This window comes from Brassica napus, chromosome C9 (assembly GCF_020379485.1).
Source record: "Brassica napus cultivar Da-Ae chromosome C9, Da-Ae, whole genome shotgun sequence".
In the NCBI taxonomy this organism is placed as follows: Eukaryota; Viridiplantae; Streptophyta; class Magnoliopsida; order Brassicales; family Brassicaceae; genus Brassica; species Brassica napus.
This window is the reverse complement of record NC_063452.1, coordinates 11,878,347-11,898,253: the sequence shown is the minus strand read 5'-3', so window position 1 is coordinate 11,898,253 and position 19,907 is coordinate 11,878,347. Positions and strand designations below refer to the sequence as shown.

At 34.1% G+C, this 19,907-nt stretch overlaps 2 protein-coding genes across 6 annotated transcripts; both read left to right on the top strand.

Moving 5' to 3' along the window:
• The first annotated feature begins 4,330 nt into the window (after nt 1–4,330).
• LOC106368983 (probable lysophospholipase BODYGUARD 1) lies at nt 4,331–6,803 on the top strand. Its single transcript, XM_013809072.3, has 4 exons — nt 4,331–5,000; nt 5,505–5,836; nt 5,926–6,125; nt 6,374–6,803. Exons 1-4 carry the CDS (start codon nt 4,451–4,453, stop codon nt 6,699–6,701), a joined length of 1,410 nt encoding a protein of 469 aa, XP_013664526.1. The 5' UTR covers nt 4,331–4,450; the 3' UTR covers nt 6,702–6,803.
• A 1,167-nt stretch (nt 6,804–7,970) lies between these two features.
• On the top strand, nt 7,971–18,565 carry LOC106368987. Of its 5 annotated transcripts, none has more exons than XM_048769989.1 (8): nt 7,971–8,589; nt 8,720–8,796; nt 8,904–8,964; nt 9,046–9,115; nt 10,469–10,822; nt 11,328–11,484; nt 11,560–13,360; nt 13,446–18,565. In XM_048769989.1, exon 8 carries the CDS (start codon nt 15,811–15,813, stop codon nt 17,146–17,148), a length of 1,338 nt encoding a protein of 445 aa, XP_048625946.1. In that variant the 5' UTR covers nt 7,971–8,589; nt 8,720–8,796; nt 8,904–8,964; nt 9,046–9,115; nt 10,469–10,822; nt 11,328–11,484; nt 11,560–13,360; nt 13,446–15,810; the 3' UTR covers nt 17,149–18,565. The 5 variants fall into 5 exon arrangements, with proteins under 5 accessions (XP_048625946.1, XP_048625945.1, XP_048625948.1 ...); XM_048769988.1 differs by having other exon boundaries at nt 8,895–8,964; XM_048769991.1 differs by having other exon boundaries at nt 8,895–8,964; nt 11,560–18,565.
• Nucleotides 18,566–19,907: the final 1,342 nt, after the last annotated feature.

Here is a 19,907-nt window from a genome sequence, read left to right as displayed (position 1 = left end):
AACAATTAAATTAAGACAACTCCCTACCGAACTCCATCGACATCGCATTTACAGCTTCTTTAGTCTTTTGACCTTTCCCGTCACCTACGTTATATTATTATTATTAGTTAGTTACTCAATAGTCTCAATTATGGCAGTCGTCGCTGACCACTGCATTACACTTGTGTCATTGCCTGTACGTAACTTATAGTTGTAGACTTGTAGCCAGCGGCGGAGACAGGATAATTTTTGCTAGGGTCAATTTGATAACAACTACTTTTTCCATTTTATAATATATTATGTTTTGGTTTAAAGTATAAAGATTAAAAAAAATTATTTTAAAAAAAAAAAATTTAAAGATATAATTTTTATATTATTCAAACAATTATATAAAAAAAACTGTAAAATCTAATTGGTCGAACAATTTTCAATAAAGTTAAAGTTAACTTTAAAACCTCAAAACATTATATATTTTGAAACAACATAAACATTCTAACATCGTATAATTTGAAACAGAGAAATTGCAATTTAAAAATAACACTTCATCATATTTTTAGAAGAAAATACAAGTAATTTTTTTTTTATGTGGGTCATTTGACCATCCAGCGCCACTTCTTGTAGCTAACTATTTTTTCAACTGTCAAACTTCTTATCATGCTCTATCAAAACAATCCATATGATTGATGTTGAAGGCGGGTTTCACACCACTCTAGATCTGACCTAAGAATCTGATCCAATGTCACAAAAAGATTGAAAAAAACAATGGACTGACGAAGATAGAGGCTCACTCCCAAAAATATGAAGGCCGGAAGGCCCAACAAAATTATGGACCACTAATAGTTATGTTTATAGACAAATAAAATGATTTGTGTGCAAAATGACTTGAGCCCATGATCTCAAAGTTGTTTTAGGGTCTATTATTACTACACTACACGAGACATAATCAAAATTTTTAGGGACGGTAAATTCATATATTAATGTCGACTGGAGTCTGGAAGCATCAGCTTCTAATGTTTGGTGTCAGGACCGGCTCTCTAGACCCACCCAAGATGAAAGGATGATTACTGACGAGCTAACGTGATCAAACCAAAACGTAAGAAAAAATAGAGCATTAAGAACTACTTTAAAGACACTTGATAGACGACAAAATTTGCTTCGCCGTTACAATCCACCCATCAGCGTTAAGCACAGCTCTTCGACAATCCAAACATAAGACGTTGTTTTCAGTTCAATTAGTTATACATGGTATTCATCTAATTAATAAGTCAACTTTTAGTCACACAATAAATAAGATTAAAAAGCAACACAATAAATAAAGGCTACAATTCTTTTTTTTTTTGTATCTAATAATTACTAGTGCTTGATTCGCATGTTCGTGCGAATGTTTTTTATTGTTTTTTGTAAGTTAATATTTTCTTTATATAAATAGTGGTATATACTTTTAATATTTATCCATATTAAATATTATTTAATATGCAATTTTACAGTTTACAATGAGTAATTTTTTCTAATCGTCAACTATACCATCCATATTTTTATCATATTTTTATCATATATTTATCGTATTTGATTTATATAAACCGCTATTATTTAAATATATTGACTGATTAATTTATACTTTATTAATATATTATATATTAACTATTTATATTCTACAGTTTAGATGAATATAACTTCATATATGAAAAAGGTCAAATACAATAGGTTAGCCCGTTAACTTAGTAAATTTGAGGGAACAACCGAAAAAATCTTTATCTAGTTATATATGGTTTTCACAAATTAAATTACTGTTTTAATTATTTATATGTCTTTATAAATAATGAATATTTAATTAAAAATATTAAAAAGTGACACGGAATATACAAATATGTATTTATATTATGATGTAAGGATAAATATTTGAATTATGAGTAATTATAAAATATATATTTGAGATTAAGTGGTGATTTGGTTGTCTATATTTAGAAATATCCTATAAACATATTAGATTGTCTTCTAAATAAAATTTATAGTGTATTTGAATATAATATTAATTAGTTAGAATAGCAAATTATTAATTAGTTTGATTAAAATATGAATTTGTTATTGAGTAGAAGTATTAATTACTTATAATAGCAAATTAGGTAAGTTTTATGTTTGTTTTAAATGTCCGACAGATAATTAATGATGAAATATATGAGTGGTTAATATCTTAACGAAAAAAATTGTAATAAAACAAATAAAAAGAAGATTAATAAATATTTTCATAATTATTATGGTAAAAACAATTAACGAAGTAGTTCGGAAGAGTGAAAAATGTAAAATAAGTAATAAATCACTTAAAAATAGGTAAACTTAGTTTTATACTTCAATTTTTAGTTGCACGATAAATAAGATTAAAAAGCAACAAAATAAATAAGGGATGGAATTCTTTTTTATCTAATAATTAACTCTTGAAGGTATTTATGTTCTTCGACAATATATATTAAAAAATCATATTTTAAACCTTCAAAATGATACTTACACGCATTTTAAAATTTGAATTTTTTTCACTACCACTTCAAATATTCGAATGAACAACTTTAACAAATAAACCTTCACATATTTCCACCAAAAAAATAGATGACATGGCCTGATAATGCGAAAATGATGATGTAACAAGATAACTACATAAATGCTAATTCAATTAAGTTAATATTTATAATTGATTTTCAATTAAAGTACTACACAAAAATAAGAAAATTTTCAAAAATTTACAAAACTATATTTATAAAGTTAGAACTTAAAAAAAATAATTAAAATTTAATTTTTGATTTTAACTGTAGCAGAACATAATGACATGCTATAAATTATAAAATATAAATATATAGTATAATAAGATTAATTTAAAAAACATAATATTATTTTAAAACCTTACAAACTTCTACATATTCACTTACACGTCTTGAGGATCAGTTTGAAACATGTAAGTGGTTAAAAATGAAATTTATAAGAAAATATTATATGACAAAAATGTGTAAAAAGTGATCCTCAAAACGTGTAAGAAGTGATTTTCAAAACGTCTAAGTGAAACATGTAGATTTTTTCACTGTAAAATCATTTATATAATTTTCATAATTATAATATCATAATAAATGAGTGTTAAAAAACTAGTTACTTGCATTTTATACACATTTTGACAACATAGTGGTAATCAACAGTGTTAACAAAAGTGTATAGATATTGTACAATTGACTAAAAATGGGTCAGCCAGGAAACTGTTTAGATGGACCGGTGGGCATTCAGAGTGATGGCTTTGAGTTAGATAGCCACATGTCACCACTGTTATCACTTCTCATTCTTCTTATTTCGCTATCAACATTTACAACGCTTTCCATCAACATGTACAATTGACTAAAAATGGGTCAGCCAGGAAACTGTTTAGATGGACCGGTGGGCATTCAGAGTGATGGCTTTGAGTTAGATAGCCACATGTCACCACTGTTATCACTTCTCATTCTTCTTATTTCGCTATCAACATTTACAACGCTTTCCATCAATATGCCACTACTTCAGTGATTTGATGTAGATTAGTTTCAGTTTCACATTAATTAATATCATATATATATATATTCGTACATTTAGTTGTGCTCTTCAGCTCTTGTAGTTTTAGACACCTAAAGTCAGTTTGGCCAAATCTCTCATTAACAATCTTACCAAACAATGCATGTAGAGTTTCATATTGACTATCTACGTTTTTATTGTTTATTTATATAAAGAAATTAAACATGTTTTTGACAGAAAAAAAAAATTAAACATGTTGTTTTTGACATTAAACGTTTTTTACTCTGATAATTTGTTTTCCATCAAATAAGTTTACTCTTGTTATTAGTTGTGATTGTTATTTGTTAACTAAGAAACACACTGATGTTGATTGGATTACATTAAACACTTAAACTTATTAGTATATATATTTTTTAAAACTAAGTTTTTTAATTTTTGTGTGTGTTTTATAAATAATATCTTATATTATAAAATTTATTAAATGGTAACTGTTTGAATTCGATTTGTTTGCTCTTTTTATGTTAACAAGTTGGAAACATAAACGCAAAGGAACCCTTCATGCATGCTGGCTTAATTGACATTGTGCTGTGTGTAAATTAAGTAAGAAACTATAATGGTTTGTGGATTGTATCACCCGACACGACCAATGGACACCACATGTTGCCAAGTATTGAAGCTCTGGAACAAATAATAAAAAAATAAAATAAATTTGTTGTCCAAAATAAATAAATAAATGCAAGTGAAGTGTGGTGTGTGCTGGATATGCGTGGGCGAGTGGTGAGAAAAAGATTCAACGACCACCCAATTTCATCATTTAAGCCAACAATGTATGTTAAATGCGATCAATAAATTCATCTATCTGCTACCTGCTCTCTCTCTCTCTCTTTCTTCATGAACATGAGTATGATATTATTTCTCACCCATTTACATACATCACCATCATACATACATGTCATCCTCCACAGGACTCACACTCCACAGCATGGGCTTTTCACGGTGGCTCAACCGCAGTGTGGGCTTCTTCGTCTTCTTCATCCTCGACATTGTCGATTTTTTGCTTTGCTTCATATACAGGACGCTTGATTTCTTCTTCGAGTCGGAGTGGAAACCCTGCTACTGTTGTCCGCCGCCCGAGGCCAAACAAGCGGCGGCCGGAGGGAACAGAGGCCGGAAAATGATAGTCTCGGAAAGATCAGGAGAGTATTCAAAGGTGGTCTCGCTTACAAGAACAAAGATCCATTTGGATGAGATCTCCGACACACTCTACTCACGTCCTTCACTTCTTGCCAAGCTGGTGAAGTGCTTCAAAAAGAATGCAGTGGAATGCAGTGACGAGAGATCACCGTCGACTAAGAAGAAGACACTACTAACCGTAAATTCCACGGTGGTCGAGAAGTTGCAAAGAACACCAAGATGGTCTGATTGCCATTGCACATTCTGCACTTCTTGGCTTTCCTCTTCCAACTCTTCTCTTTTTGTCAACGTCCAACAACCCAAAGGTACATGATCTACATTTTACATAATGTAACTAACAATATAGGTTGTCCAAAAAAAAGAACTAACAATATAGATTTGTGTAACTAAGCTTAACCCCCTGTTTTGATTTTTTAATCTCTCTCTAGTGTCTCGTGCAGCATGCATTCTCAATGCTAACCTTAGGATCATCTAAGAGCAGTTATAAATTACCATGAGAAAGATAAAAAAAATGGTTCTTAAAGAATGCATGCTACCTTAAGATAAAATCAAAGAACAATACTTATATGTATTATTCGTTCTGTTGGGCCGTTTCACTTTGGTACAATAAATTTACTTAGTTGCTAAACTAAAATGGAAAGTCTCATTTCATCATGGTTAAATATCCATCATTGTTAGGAATTGCCTTCAAAGATTTTTTTTACAAAATGGGATAAAAATGAACTAGTATGCAAAAAAGAATCCACATTGTACGTGTAACAGTGTTAAGTTAATTCCTGAGGATAAAGTGAATAATTTTGAATGTGCAGACAACAAGGCACAAGAGAACGTAGTGTTCATACATGGGTTCTTATCATCATCCACGTTTTGGACGGAGACTCTTTTCCCAAACTTCTCAGACTCGGCCAAATCGAATTACAGGTTTTTAGCAGTGGATTTGTTGGGGTACGGGAAAAGTCCAAAGCCAAATGATTCACTGTATACATTGAAAGAGCATTTAGAGATGATAGAGAGATCAGTGATCTCTCAGTTCAGACTCAAGACATTCCACGTAGTCGCTCACTCCTTGGGGTGCATTTTGGCTCTTGCGCTCGCGGCGAAACGCCCAGGAGCCATCAAGTCAATCACTTTATTGGCTCCTGTGAGTCATGACTCGAACTATATATAATTTTCTTGAACAATCCTTCTGGTTACTATTATTAGGTGATTGATACATAAGTGAAAATGCAGCCATATTATTCTGTGCCAAAGGGAGTGCAAGCGACACAGTATGTGATGAGACAAATGGCGCCCAAGGAAGTGTGGCCTCCCATGGCCTTTGCAGCCTCAGTGGCTAGCTGGTACGAGCACCTTAGCCGCACCGTCAGTCTAGTCCTTTGCAAAAACCACCATTTGTTGGAATTTCTCACCAAGCTTCTCACCAGAAACAGGTACCTACCTACTCAGTCATCTACTACTAGACAGACGTAGTGTAATTACTGTCGCATGGGCACTTTTGAATCTTGTCTTCATTCTGACATTAATGTTTGCGACGTGAGGAAACTTTTATTGTGGCATAATAAAATTGCACATAATGTAAATGCGCATAAATATTATTGCATTTTCACCTCTTCCAATAATATATATATATTGTAGCAACGAAAAAGGTAAATAATTGGGATGCTTATGATATATGCAGGATGCGGACGTACTTAATAGAAGGGTTCTTGTGTCACACACACAATGCATCATGGCACACACTACACAACATTATCTTCGGATCGGGGAGCAAGATAGAAGCTTATCTTGACCATGTCCGTGACAACGTGAACTGTGACGTCTCCGTCTTCCACGGCGGCCGTGATGAGCTGATCCCGGTGGAGTGCAGCTACGGCGTCAAGAGAAGAGTTCCACGCGCCAGAATCCACATAGTCCCTGATAAAGACCACATCACCATTGTGGTTGGGAGGCAGAAGGAGTTCGCTGGTGAGCTTGAGCTCATTTGGCGCAGATCCTCTACTACTTAAATTCATTTAAATTAGTTAACCCATCCTCGTTTAAGTATATATAATTATAAAAATACCAAACCCCAGTTCACCACTATCATTCAAATCATTATTTTATACCCATTTACTTTTGCATATTTCATTTACTGCATCATGTTAAGAACACAAATATAACTTTGCCTCTTGATACTTTTTCATTATTAATTTTGAATTTAAGAGAAAAATGGTGATACCGTAGAAACTCTATAAATTAATTCGATAATAAGTACGATAGATTAATAAATATTTGCAGTCTCGAGTTCGACTGATTCAAAATTCGATAAAATAATAAAATTTTATTTTTTACAGATTTATAGTCATGTTAACTCATAAATTAAAAATTATTATATATGAAGTTTATATAAGCATAAAAATATTATAATATTTATATTAATTTACAAGGAAATTCATTTTAATTTCACATGTTTTGTGAAACCACCCATAAGAATTATATTCTGACTTTTATAAGGAGAATAACCAACTATAGCTTCCATTGAATGAATAATGGATCTAGATCCTAAAAGCAATAAAGCTTTCGAATAAGTATGAGTAATCAGGGGCACTACGACGCAATTATCAGGGGCGCACTCTACCACTGAGCTAATAGCCCGTCGTGCGGGCCTCCTGCTGGGGCCGGCTATGCCAAGCCAAAAGCGAGAGAAACCCCATCCATCTCTTTCCTTTTTACGCCCCTCTGCCGCCACACGAGAGGGACATGGGGGGCTCTTTCTAGGGTTCCATACTTTGGGACTTTATGTTCATAATGACGTCATGCTTGCTTTTGGTACTCCCAAAAAACAAATCTTGATCAAACCCACGTTTCTTTTTTTTTCTTAGAATAGAGAAAACTGGTTTTTTTATCCATCCATTTATATTTATTCACCCGACCCAAATTGGAATTCTTCTTTTTTTATGCCGTTTCTTTTTTTGTGAACCATTATTTTCTTTTAATTCTTCGTTCTTTTTTTTTGATTTTCTTAACATTTTAATGTTATTTTATCAGATACATCTAAAATATATGTATTTTTGTATATTACATGTCTTGATACATCTCATAATCTAATAAAAAGATAAAGTTGAATCTATTAAATATAACGAGTAAATAACACTGTAAAGTTATAAAAACACTGTAAAGCTATTATTAGTTTTATTTTACATTAAATTATATAAAATTTTAAAATCTATATTTTATAAATTAAGAACTTTATAAATTGATAAAAATCAAAATTCTTTCATCATTAATTTATAGAGTTTTTAATGTTATAGCGGCCAAGAATAAAGCGGTTTGCAATGACCGTCCAATTCTCTTGAGTCTTGAGTGTAAATGTAATGAATGTACGTAGAGACATTTTCTGGATGAAATTTCTATTCAATTATTTGGGATATAAATAGAAGAAGAAAAACAGGAGATAAACGTGATTCAGGCAGGAAAGAAATAAAGATACCAACAAAGATCTTAACGCATAGAACATTGTGAAATAAACGTTGGCCACAATAGACGTTACATTCTGAGGAATGCCACTTCTGCTCCAAGCCTCCAATGTACCCGCATATCCCATCGACACTATTACAACTCAAAAACTAAGAGCGTGTTTAACGTTGGATCTTAGTTGGGCTCCTAAGCCCAAAATGCCATTTAAAAAAAAAATGTGGTAAGTGCTGGGTTCCAGAAAACCCTACGGAGGAGCCGTCTCTTGTGACTGTCTTTTTGTCTCTCTCTCTCTCTCTCCTTTCTCACAGAGAATCCGTTCTTCTCCGACCAAATCCAGCCAAAATCAGCCGCGAGAGAGATCGCTTCATCTTCTTCGACTCGGTGGCCGTGTTTGCGGACCCGGCGAAGCAAAGCTCCCATCAGACCACATCGTCGAAGGTATGATCTCCCTCAATCGTCTTCTGTTCTTCCTCTATCCTCTTCTTGCTCTATTGTCTTCCTATATTGTCATCAAACCCTCGGATTGAAACCCTAATAAGAACTGATTTGATGATTTATTTGTCTTCAGGTGAGCCAAATCGGTCAGAAAAAAGTAGAGATAGGAGCTATTATGATTTCGTGTATCTCGGAGTTGAAGAACAAAAGGTAAACTGTGTTTTTTTCATCGTTTATAGGACAATCATGTGTGTTGAGTTGGTTAGATTCAGGGTCGAACATAATGTGATGTTTTGTGCGTTTTTGAGGTTCTCAAGTGTGATCGCGTGAATCAAAGAGGTAGCCACAACAAGATTCATCATACAGAAGAAGATTTAGGTAAGCTTGTGGTGAATTTGAATTCATATAAGTTGAATCTGGTTGTGAAGAGTGTTGATGCTTTGTTGTTCCTTTTTTTAGGTTTTGAAGAGGGTTGTACTGAATCACAGAGGGGGTCGCAAGAAGAGTCATTCTACAGACAGAACATCTGGTAAGCTTCTGGTCTTTTTGTTTACATATAGATGTTGTTTGATGTTTGCGACAGGTAGATAAACATAGAAATAGACCTGAGTTGTTCTTTGAATTGCTTTCCCATGCTGATTAATTTTACATCCTGTGAATTGTTCTTTCTTTCTTTGATCGCTTATTAGTTTGTTTGCTTGTTTGCTCTATGTATAATCATCATGTTTTCATCTTGTTAAAGCATTCACACATCTCCGATTTGATGTTTCTTTTTGCTGATCAATTCAAAAATGCAATAAGTAATTTGAAATCTAAATCATAAAAGGTCCTCTATATTAAAATCGTGTTTCTTGATGTCTGTCATTTATGGTGTATCCTTTGTTAGATAGAAACATTAAAACATATACAAACATTAAAACTTCATATAAACAAATCTACAACAAACAACTACTTCCTAAAATAATTAAAAGAAATTAAAAGCAACATTAAAACTTCATCTACTTTCCTCTATTAAAGCTTCCTTTAACTTCGTTTACTTCATAAACTTCATCTCCTTCATCTTTTCTCTAACTCTTCTCTGTATGGATTCTCATCAAAGCCAGTCTTCTGGCTTTGTACACCTACTAAACAGTCAACTACCTAACAATGAATACCCAACTCCGTTTATGAGTTCTTTACCAAGTCCAGACCTTGGAGGTTCTGCTTCACGTGCACAAAATGGTGAGGACCGTAAGCAAAGGTGCAAGTGGTCAACAGCTGAAGACCTGGTCCTCATCAGTGCATGGTTGAACACCTCCAAGGATCCACTAGTTGGAAATGAGCAAAGAGCAGGAACCTGTTGGAAGAGGATTACCGCTTATTATAATGCAAGTCCCAAGGTGGTTGGTTTGGCTAAGAGAGAGCAAAGCCACTCACTACAAGAAATATAAGTATTGATAGCACATCACGGTAGCACGAATTCACAAACTGCTACTAAAAATGGGTAGTTTGGATGTTTAACTCTATTATAGCATTAAATCAACGCTACTTAGTATTTTGCAGGATTTTTACGAAGCGGTAAGACAAAAATCCAATTTTTATACTTGTAAAATTCATTGGTGCCAAATACTTAGTGAAAATATCACTTTTGCCACCAAAATATTTTGTTTTAGTAGAACTATTTTTTTTCTCTAGGTCTTTTCATTTTTTTTTTCTTCAGAAGAAAAAAACCTCAATTCTCTATTTTATCTTCTTCTCCATTCGTGACAAAAAAGAATAAACTTCTCTCCATTGTTTCAATCGAGCTTCTTCATCATCCATCTTCATCTATTATGGGTCATCTGTTTCTCTAAGTTTCCCTTTAATCGATTTACTGAAATCGAATCAGTGAAACTAAATCTAGGGATTGAAGAGTATTAACGGAGGAGGAGACGGAGCCACGGCGGAGATGCTGATGGAGTTTCAGTGACGGTAACATCGGCTGCCTTTCTGCAAGCCTGGTAACATCTCTTTTATGTTTATAAGCTAAAGCTTGAATCTTTGAGGCTTTCCATAGTTTTTCTCCCTTAGATTTGGTCTCACATTTTCTTTTAGCTACTCTGTTTCTTTTGTAGAAGAAGCAGACATTTCTGGTGCTTCTGGTTCCAAGGAGATTTTCTAGGGTTTGTGATTTCTGATCTTTGTTTCCAGAGCAACCCGAGTTTGAAGATGGTTTTGACGATGAGATTAAGGAAATCGTTGTGAAGTTTAATTTCAGGTAACCTGTTGCTTCTGAGCTAAGACTCTTTTCTTTTGGCTCTTGTGTTGAAGATGGCTTAAAAAATCGAGTGTTGACCCTCTAAGCATGAACACAGTCTCAGGCTTATGATGTTTGTATCTGAGTGGAATTTGGATTTGTTTGCAAGAGGTAGATCGATAACTGGTTTTGGGCTATGTAGATATATGAATCCAGCGTATCATCTCAAAAGGCCGAAGCATTTGGCATTGCTTTTCATTGTGTTCGTCTCTGTTTCTATGGATGTTTGGGATCGTATATATCTTGCCCAAGAAAATGAGTTATGTTTTGTATGAATATCTCTGTCTAAGAAACAGTTTTAGTATCATTGTAAGCATTAGTTTATGCTGATTTTTTATGTTAGGGAGCGTGAGCGTAAAGCTGTTCGGTTCATTGATGATGGCCAAAGTTCGTTCCTTTAGTTTAGAACAATTTTAAAGCTCATGTCTGAACAAATTTTAAAGCTTATGTTTCTCTTAATTATCAGGTATGCATGTTTATTTCTTCTTTCTTCGAGAGTGCATTCTCATACACAAGACCTGTTGCTGTTTGGTGAGTTACTTGCATCTGAGGAGCTTGTCTTGTGTCTGAATCGCCTTTTGCTGTGACTGGACTGTATTGAAACTGCAGTTTGATAGCTTGTGGTGAGATCTTATTTGTCTTTCTCTGAATCTGATCGTAGCTCTTATTACTGAGTTTAAGTTTCATATTTGTTGCAGATGACTGAACCCATCTTAAAGGCTGCTAGGTATTGATTCAGTTGGAATGGTGTAGAGCCTGATGAGTGACGAAGCTTCAAGGGTTGCGAGTGCCAGAGTACATAGTGACGAAGCTTCAAGGGTTGCGAGTGCCAGAGTACAGAAAATGGAATCCTTGCTCCAGAGCATCTTCACTGCCGGGTCTCGGTGTCGGGCTGAGATTGCGAAGGCTGCGACCGTGCATTCGGATTCTTATCGTCATCCTCTCGGTTTGTCCTGACTTCAAATGTACTTGAGAAGAAGAACACGTTGGGGATTGTATGATCACTTTCTTCTTTGTGATTGCTTCTAGTGTTGTTGTATTGGCAGTGCGTTAGTCTCAAAGCAACTTTCCATGAGAGGAAGACCACAAAGACTTGCATTCACTTCAAAGAATGATTTAGGTTTCTTTGATTTTAATTTTGATATGTTAAAGCTTGTTGAGACATTGGTTCGTAGATGAAGTTCCTAGACTTAGCAAATGAAATAATTTATGTTTTGAAAAATTAATGAAATATAATTTCTTATATATAGATCAAATTGCAATGTTTTGATTTACATTTTGCACTACAATTTATGTGACAATTAACATTTCAACAATAATAAATTTGAAGAAAAAAAAGAATTTTTTATTTCAAATTCTATACCCTAAACATGCCCTAAATCCTAAATTGTTAATATTTCATCATAAAATCCTAAGATAGCACAACTAGTAATATGATAAAAAGAAAATCTAATACAGATAATAAATTAGAAAAAAAAAAAAATTCACCTCATCTAAACCCTAAACATGCCTTAAATTTCAACATCCAACACTTATAGTAGATTTCAAAATGAACATTTGTAATTATCAAACTTTAAAAAATTATAACTTTATAACTTTATAATTTATTTTTTTAATCTTGATTATAAAATTTAACTCCAAAACACTAAGTATGTTTTAACCCCTAAACTCAAAACATAACTAAAACTCTAATTTGTGTTACAAAAAAAAAATTAAAACTCTATTTTTTTCAGACCATAACCTATAATATTAAAATTAAACTTAAAATTTAGTCTTTTATTGTTAAGTTATAACTTACAAACATAAACCTTAAATCTTCAATCAAACTCCATACCCTAAACCCTAACTCCTAATATAAACCATATTTCCACTTAATAAAAACCTGAAATCTAAATTTTAATTCTTTAAAAGAAAAAACTTTATACAAGTGTGTTATAGTAAAAAAAAAAGAAATGTTATAGAAACTAAAAAGTTAAATAAATAAATAACAAAACACAATTGACAAAAAAAAAAAAATAACAAAACACAAACAACATAAATGTTTTTTTGGTTAATAAACACACAAAGGGACTGAAAATATGAACCACTAATACAAAAGTGCGCGGATCACCATCTTAACCGTTGATATACTTTAATCCAATGGTCAGATTTAACCCTTTTGTGTTTATTCTCTTGTCCCTCTCTCTCCTCTGTCGTAACTTTTTCTCCTCTATCTCCCAGTTTTTTTTTATTCTTCCTCTGTCAACCTCTACCACCGATTTTCCTGATTTCTTCCATCTTCATCCTCTTATCTCACTGATTTCTCTTTTCCATCTCTCTCCCCTGTCGAACTCATGAATTTTGTGGCTTTTGTTTAGGGGTTTCACTAAGCTTAACAAAGCAGACTTTACTAAGTTGAGGCAAGAGAAGCGTGTTGCTCCTACGTCCATCTTCTCCGACTCCCTCTTTCTCTCTCCCACGGCTCCATGTCTCTCCATCTCCATACTGGCTATGTCAATGGTAATGAATCCCCTCCTCCTTTTTAGAGCTACAAATAACTACTATCTCATCATCTCTCTTATGTGTGGTTTTAATTTTGGTGAAGGTAGAAGAATTGAACGTGTGAAGAAGAACCAGAGGAGGTATGCGACTGGCGTAAGCGAATAGAGGTTGTGGAGGCTGGAGTAAGAGAACAAAGGCTTGAGGCGGATGCTCTAGAGGCTGGAGGCGCTGCATGCGGAGGCTGGAGGCGGACGCTCTGGTAGCGGCGGCTTATGTTTAGGTTAAGCTTAATTATGTTTTGGTTAGTTAATTAGTTTTAAACCCGGTTTGTATGTAAACTGGTTTAATTTATAAACTGAAAACATTTGTAATCTTCTGGTTTAATTTGTAAACCGAAATCAGGTGTAAACCAAATTTTTAATATCAACCGAAATCATTTGCAAACCGGTTTAATTTATATATCGAAATCAGTTGTAAACCAAAATTTAATATTTAATAATAATAATAATAATAATAATCAATTTTATTTTTTTTAATTTTCAGCAAACGATTTTAATTTTCATAGCATTGAAAATATGTCAATATAAATTATGCCATGGCAAAATAAAAACGCGATAGAAAATAATGTCCTAGCTAAAACAAAGTGCTATTAAAATAGTTTAATATAGTACTGGGTAAACGCTATAGCATCTTTATTTTTTATAGCACACGAAAATACGCTACGATAGAGGAAGGATCTACCATAGCTGCGGCTGTCACGGCGTTCTTCGAAACGCTACGAAAACGATATGGTTGCACATTCTCGACGCTATTAATGCCGATATTTCTTGTAATGACTGTAAGCAAAGGTGGGGGAAGATAAATGAGGGTGTCTGTAAGTTCGTGGGTTCACATGACGCTGCAACAAAACAGAGGACCAGTGGCCAGAGTGAAGATGATGTTCTGAAGGCTGCACATGAAATTTTCTTTATTACAAGGTGAAGTTCTCGTTGGAGCATGCCTGAAGGGAGCTTAGGAATGATCAGAAATGGTGTGGGACTTATGGAAGTAGTTAACAAAGCTCTGGTTCAAAAAAAAAGAGGGTGGGGGAAGAACAATCTTTTCGGTCATCAGCATCTATGCCCAGTGTCAATGGAGAGGATGAACCAATGGCTAGGCCTATGGGTGTTAAGGCAGCAAAGGCGAAGGCTAAAAGGCCAGTGGGAGAAGAAGGGAAGAATCTGCAAGAGTTGCGGCAAATGTGAGAGATAAAGGCGAAGGAATTAATTATGAAGGATAATCTTAGCAAGACCAAACTGCTTGACAGTTTGCTTGCAAAAACAGAGCCACTTAGTGAATTAGAAGTTGCGCTTAAGAACAAACTGATTACTGAAATGTTGTCAATGTAATCCTTTAGAATATAAGTAAATCAATGTTAGTCAATTAGTAGTCTTTGTGATAAATGTTATCAATCTTGCTTAGAAATATAAGTTGATGTGTAATATAATAATCTTTGTGATCAATGTTATCAGTCTTTTAAATATAAGTTGATGGTTTTACTTTTTAGCTTTTCAGGGGAACAGAAACCGAAATGGAAGCAAGAAAACCGATTGTTTGTGGCCTCTCAGCAAGAGGAATCATACCGCCTCTCCCACAAGAAGATACAGATGATGATGTTGCAGATATCACACCAACTGAAGTTGAAATGGTGGAGATATCAGATGAAGAAGAAGAAGATATGGTGGAGTTGAGCTTTGAAGAATACAGGAGAAACATGGGGTACTTGATTAGGGTGGAGGAATCAGTTGAGGACATCGAACCTGAGTTCAGAAGGATGCTGAAAAGGATGGAACAGGAAGAGAAGAAGCTGAGAGAGGAGAAGTTCAAGGTACTGAACTCGGGAATCAAGCTAGAAGTAGGCCAATCTTCTAAGGGTGATGGTAAGAAGAGGAAGGTCACGGACAGGCTCCTGTATGTTGTATTTTGGTTCTTGCAGGTCACAAGACTCATGTATGATGTGTAGTCATGAGGATTGTATGTCATGCATTTTGTATGTTTGTGTAGTCACCAGTCACGAGACTCTTGGATTATTTTGTAGTCATGCATTTTGTATGTTTGTGTAGTCACGAGAGTTGATAGTTTTGTATTATTGGTATGGTAGTCTTGTACTTTTGGTTCTCTTGTTCTATAAATTAAGAACTAATTCTCATTCTACAACACAACTCTTCTTCTCTCATTCAAGAAACACAACTCGTATTCTCTCATTCAAGAAACACAACTCTGCTTCTCTCATTTAAGAAACACAAACTCTTCTTCTCTCCTTTTTTATATTCTCAGTTTGAATCCGTCACATTTTTCAAATTACGCTTGTTCTCCCTTTCTCTATTCTCATTTCAAACAATTCTTGTTCCAAACGTTTCACAAAAAAAAAAAAAAATTCTCTTTCCATATGGCATCTTCTTCACAAAATCCTTTCGAGGGATTGGACGATGAAAAATTGGACGAAAAAATTGATCAATATTTTGATCAACATTTCGATCAAAATTTTGATCAACATTTCGATCAAAATTTTGATCAACATTTTGAGCAAAGTTTCGAGAATTTTACCATTAATTATGGTAATCATGAAGAAGAAAAGAAAAAAAGAAAGAAAACGAGCTTACATCGAAAGAAATCGTGAAGAAGGCGATATACGTTTATGGAATGATTATTTCAGTGAAACTCCAACATATCCTGATAATCTATTCCAACGACGTTTTAGGATGAACAAGCCATTGTTCATGCATATTGTTGATCGACTCTCCAATGAAGTTGAATTCTTTCGACAAAAGAAAGATGCTCTCGGAAGGCTTAGTCTCTCTCCTCTTCAAAAGTGTACTGCTGCCATTCGTTGTTTGGCATATGGTACTGCGGCTGATACGGTTGACGAATACCTCAGACTCGGTTCATCTACAACTCGGTCATGTTTGGAAATTTTTTTGGATGGAATAATATATTTATTCGGCGATCAGTACCTAAGAAGACCAACACCGGCTGATCTTCAACGTCTACTTCATATTGGTGAGCATCGTGGATTTCCCGGGATGATAGGAAGCATCGATTGTATGCATTGGGAGTGGAAGAATTGTCCCACCGCTTGGAAATGTCAATATTCACGGGGTTCGGGAAAACCCATAATCGTTTTAGAGGCGGTTGCATCGTATGATCTATGGATATGGCATGCATTTTTTGGACCTCCAGGTACCTTGAATGATATCAATGTTCTTGATCGCTCAACTGTTTTTGATGACATAATAAAAGGTCAAGCTCCGCAAGTCACCTTCTCTGTCAATGGAAGAGAGTATCATATGGCTTACTATCTCACCGACGGTATTTATCCGAAATGGGCAACTTTTATCCAATCAATTTCAATACCACAAGGGCCGAAAGTGGTTTTATTTGCGCAACGTCAAGAAGCTGTCCGAAAAGATGTCGAACGTGCTTTTGGAGTCTTGCAAGCTCGCTTTGCCATTGTTAAAAATCCAGTACTTTTTTGGGATAAAGTCAAAATTGGGAAGATTATGAGAGCATGTATCATACTCCATAACATGATAGTAGAAGACGAACGAGATGGATACACTCAATATGATGTTTCAGAGTTCCAACCAGGAGAAGACACCGGAAGTTCACATGTGGATCTCACGTTCTCTACAGATATCCCTACAAATATCGGCAATATGATGGCTGCTCGAACTAGAATTCGTGATAAACAAATGCATCAACAACTGAAAGCTGATTTGGTTGAACATGTATGGCGTAAATTCGGACGTGGTGAGGACAACAACTGAGTCGGATGTTTCTTTCAAATTATTCTCGTTTATTTTACTAATCTTTCTTTTGATGTTCTTTTTAAAAATTAATGTTTTAATATGTTTATTTTAATATGTTTAATTTAAAAAATAAATTTTATCTTTAAAAAATTTAAGTTAAATAATTTTTTTTTCTTAAAAACCCCTAATTAAAAACCTACCATTGGAGCTAACAAAATAGATGTCTCTTAAGATCAAACTCTTAACTATGATTAATTACTAAAAAATTATTAAGAGACCACCTTTGGCTCTAAGGGTTAAACATGCTCTGACGATATAAGATTCTGTTCTCTACATTAGTAAAAAAAAACCCTGTTCGAAAATATTATATAACGCTTGTTTTCGCCCGCGTTTACGTGACACGAGTGTGGGCTGTGGTGAATAAGACCAACTCGTCTCTGTTACACTGCCCCGAGTGGAGCGTGGAAATGGTTTACGCGGCGCGTTTTGTATGTAAAACGTTGAGTTTAAAAACTTTTTTCTACGCGGGTTTACAAGTTTTTGGTCCAAAATTGTTTTGGCCAAATTCACTAAAAGTCTTTCTTAGTGATGCCTGTTATATGAATACATGCTTTCTTAGTTCAAGGTAATTAAGAACAAATTTATGTAAGAATGTTATTGTACTATAATGGGGACAACTAATATTTGTAAAAATAATAAAAACATAAATCAAAATTACAATATTGAAATAAACTGATAAAGAAGAATTGCAGAACCGAAAGGGTTAATCTATTTCATTAAATTTTTAAACGCTCTGTAGTGTGACGGTTTCATAGCGCTCAGATTCCAATGATACATATGCATGTTTCTGTTTACCATCACCGAAAACACATAATCTGTCGAACCTAACTTTATGTTGTACTCTCGGACACAAAATAAATAAAAAATACTAACATGACTATTCAAAGTACGAGAATGTGAGTTTTCTTTTGGTGTGAATGTGTATTTTCTATAATGCTAACAAACCCTTTTATAGAAAAATAATGAGAAGCACAAGTTTCATTTTTCAACACAACAATGAAACTCCTCCATGGTGCACTAATGAAGTTTTTAATTCTTGTCAGTTATTATGTGAATTTATTCCACATTTTGACCAAGAAATTAAATAATAAATTATTATTGTTTGACCAATTCAAACTAAATAATATACTTTAAAATATATTTCTTTTTTATATTTATCAATATAAAAAATCAACATATATTTGGTTCATAACATGAAATCCTGTGAGATAACAAACTAAGTCTCACATTGGAGAATTAGAAAAGGAGTGTCTAATATATAAAGAGATGTTCAACTCTAATTAGTACGAGGCCTTTTGGGAATGAATCCAAAAGTAAAATCATGCGGGCTTGCCTGAGGCCCAAAGTGGACAATATCGTACTAATCAGATAATATAGAGTTGGACATGGGCTTAATAAATCCCAACAATTAGTATCAGAACGGTTGACAAGAAATCTGCAAGAAGACCAAAATACCCTTCGAGTAGGAACGGGATCCATCGAGTTAGGATTGGGAGGTATGTGTGGCAGAGATCAAGTCAAAAGATCCTGGAAGTCAGTTGTGGAACACGAGATGAATGTGATCCTTAGTTTGAGGGGGAGAATGTGAGATAACAAACTAAGTCTCACATTGGAGAATTAGACAAGGAATGTCTAATATATAAAGATATGTCCAACTCTAATTAGTACAAGGCCTTTTTGGAAGGAATCCAAAAGTAAAATCATGCGGGACAATATCGTACTAATCAGATAATATAGAGTTGGACATGGGCTTAATAAATCCCAACAAGTCCAACTAACAAATTAAAAACACAAATCCAAGTTCAAATATCCAATGTGTGTATTTGCTACTTTATACAAGTTTCTCAAATCACACACATTGTACTTCTATTTCTCATTCAAATAAAACTTCATTTTTGACATATGATTACACTCTTCATAATGTTAAAAAAAATAGTTCCAACATTTTATATGTTTGATTAATCACTGATTCTTATATTTTTGTGGTGATGTGTCTGCAGAAATGTGTAAGAGGGGCATTGAAAGGAAAGACTGTCTTGCTAGTAACTCATCAAGTAGACTTCCTTCTTAACACTGATTGCTTGTTGGGGTTTGTGATCTAAAATTTTGCCAATGAGTGGTTTCATTTTCACAGGTTATGAGAGATGGAATGATTGTGTAGTCAGGAAGACTAGAAGAATTAGTGAGCAATGAGTTAGATTTTGGAGTTTTGGTAGCGGTGCATGAGACATAAATTGAGCTAGTTGAAGCTGGCCCGGCATCAGCAGCTGCATCAAATGTGGCAATGGTATCACCAAGAATACAAAGATCGATTTCAATAGAGTCTTCTCGTCAACCTCCAACACCAAAATATCCAAAAATACATAGAACTACTTCACTAGAGACTCCAAAAATACAGAGGATTACTTCAATGGAGTCTCGTCGTTTAGGCGAGCTAAACGATGAACACATCAATTCATTCCTCGGCTCAAACATCCCATAAGATGGATCAAGACTGATCAAACACGAAAAAACTAAGTCGAACAAGTGAGCTTTCAAGTTTACAAACTCTACTCAACTAAAGCTTACGTCTGGCGGGGAATGATACTCGTTCTCTTCTTCTGTGGCTTGGCAAGGTTATATAATTACTAGAGATTACTAGCTTGTCTATGCAAGAAGAAACAACAATTATGATATATGATATAACTTCATATTTGATGAATATCTTACATATTTTA

Coding starts and splice junctions, on each gene's coding strand:
- LOC106368983 (XM_013809072.3), top strand. CDS start 4,451: ATGTCATCCTCCACAGGACTCACACTCCACAGCATGGGCTTTTCACGG. Junction 5,001..5,504: donor CAACGTCCAACAACCCAAAG/GTACATGATCTA, acceptor TTGAATGTGCAG/ACAACAAGGCACAAGAGAAC. Junction 6,126..6,373: donor AAGCTTCTCACCAGAAACAG/GTACCTACCTAC, acceptor TGATATATGCAG/GATGCGGACGTACTTAATAG.
- LOC106368987 (XM_048769989.1), top strand. CDS start 15,811: ATGAAAAATTGGACGAAAAAATTGATCAATATTTTGATCAACATTTCG.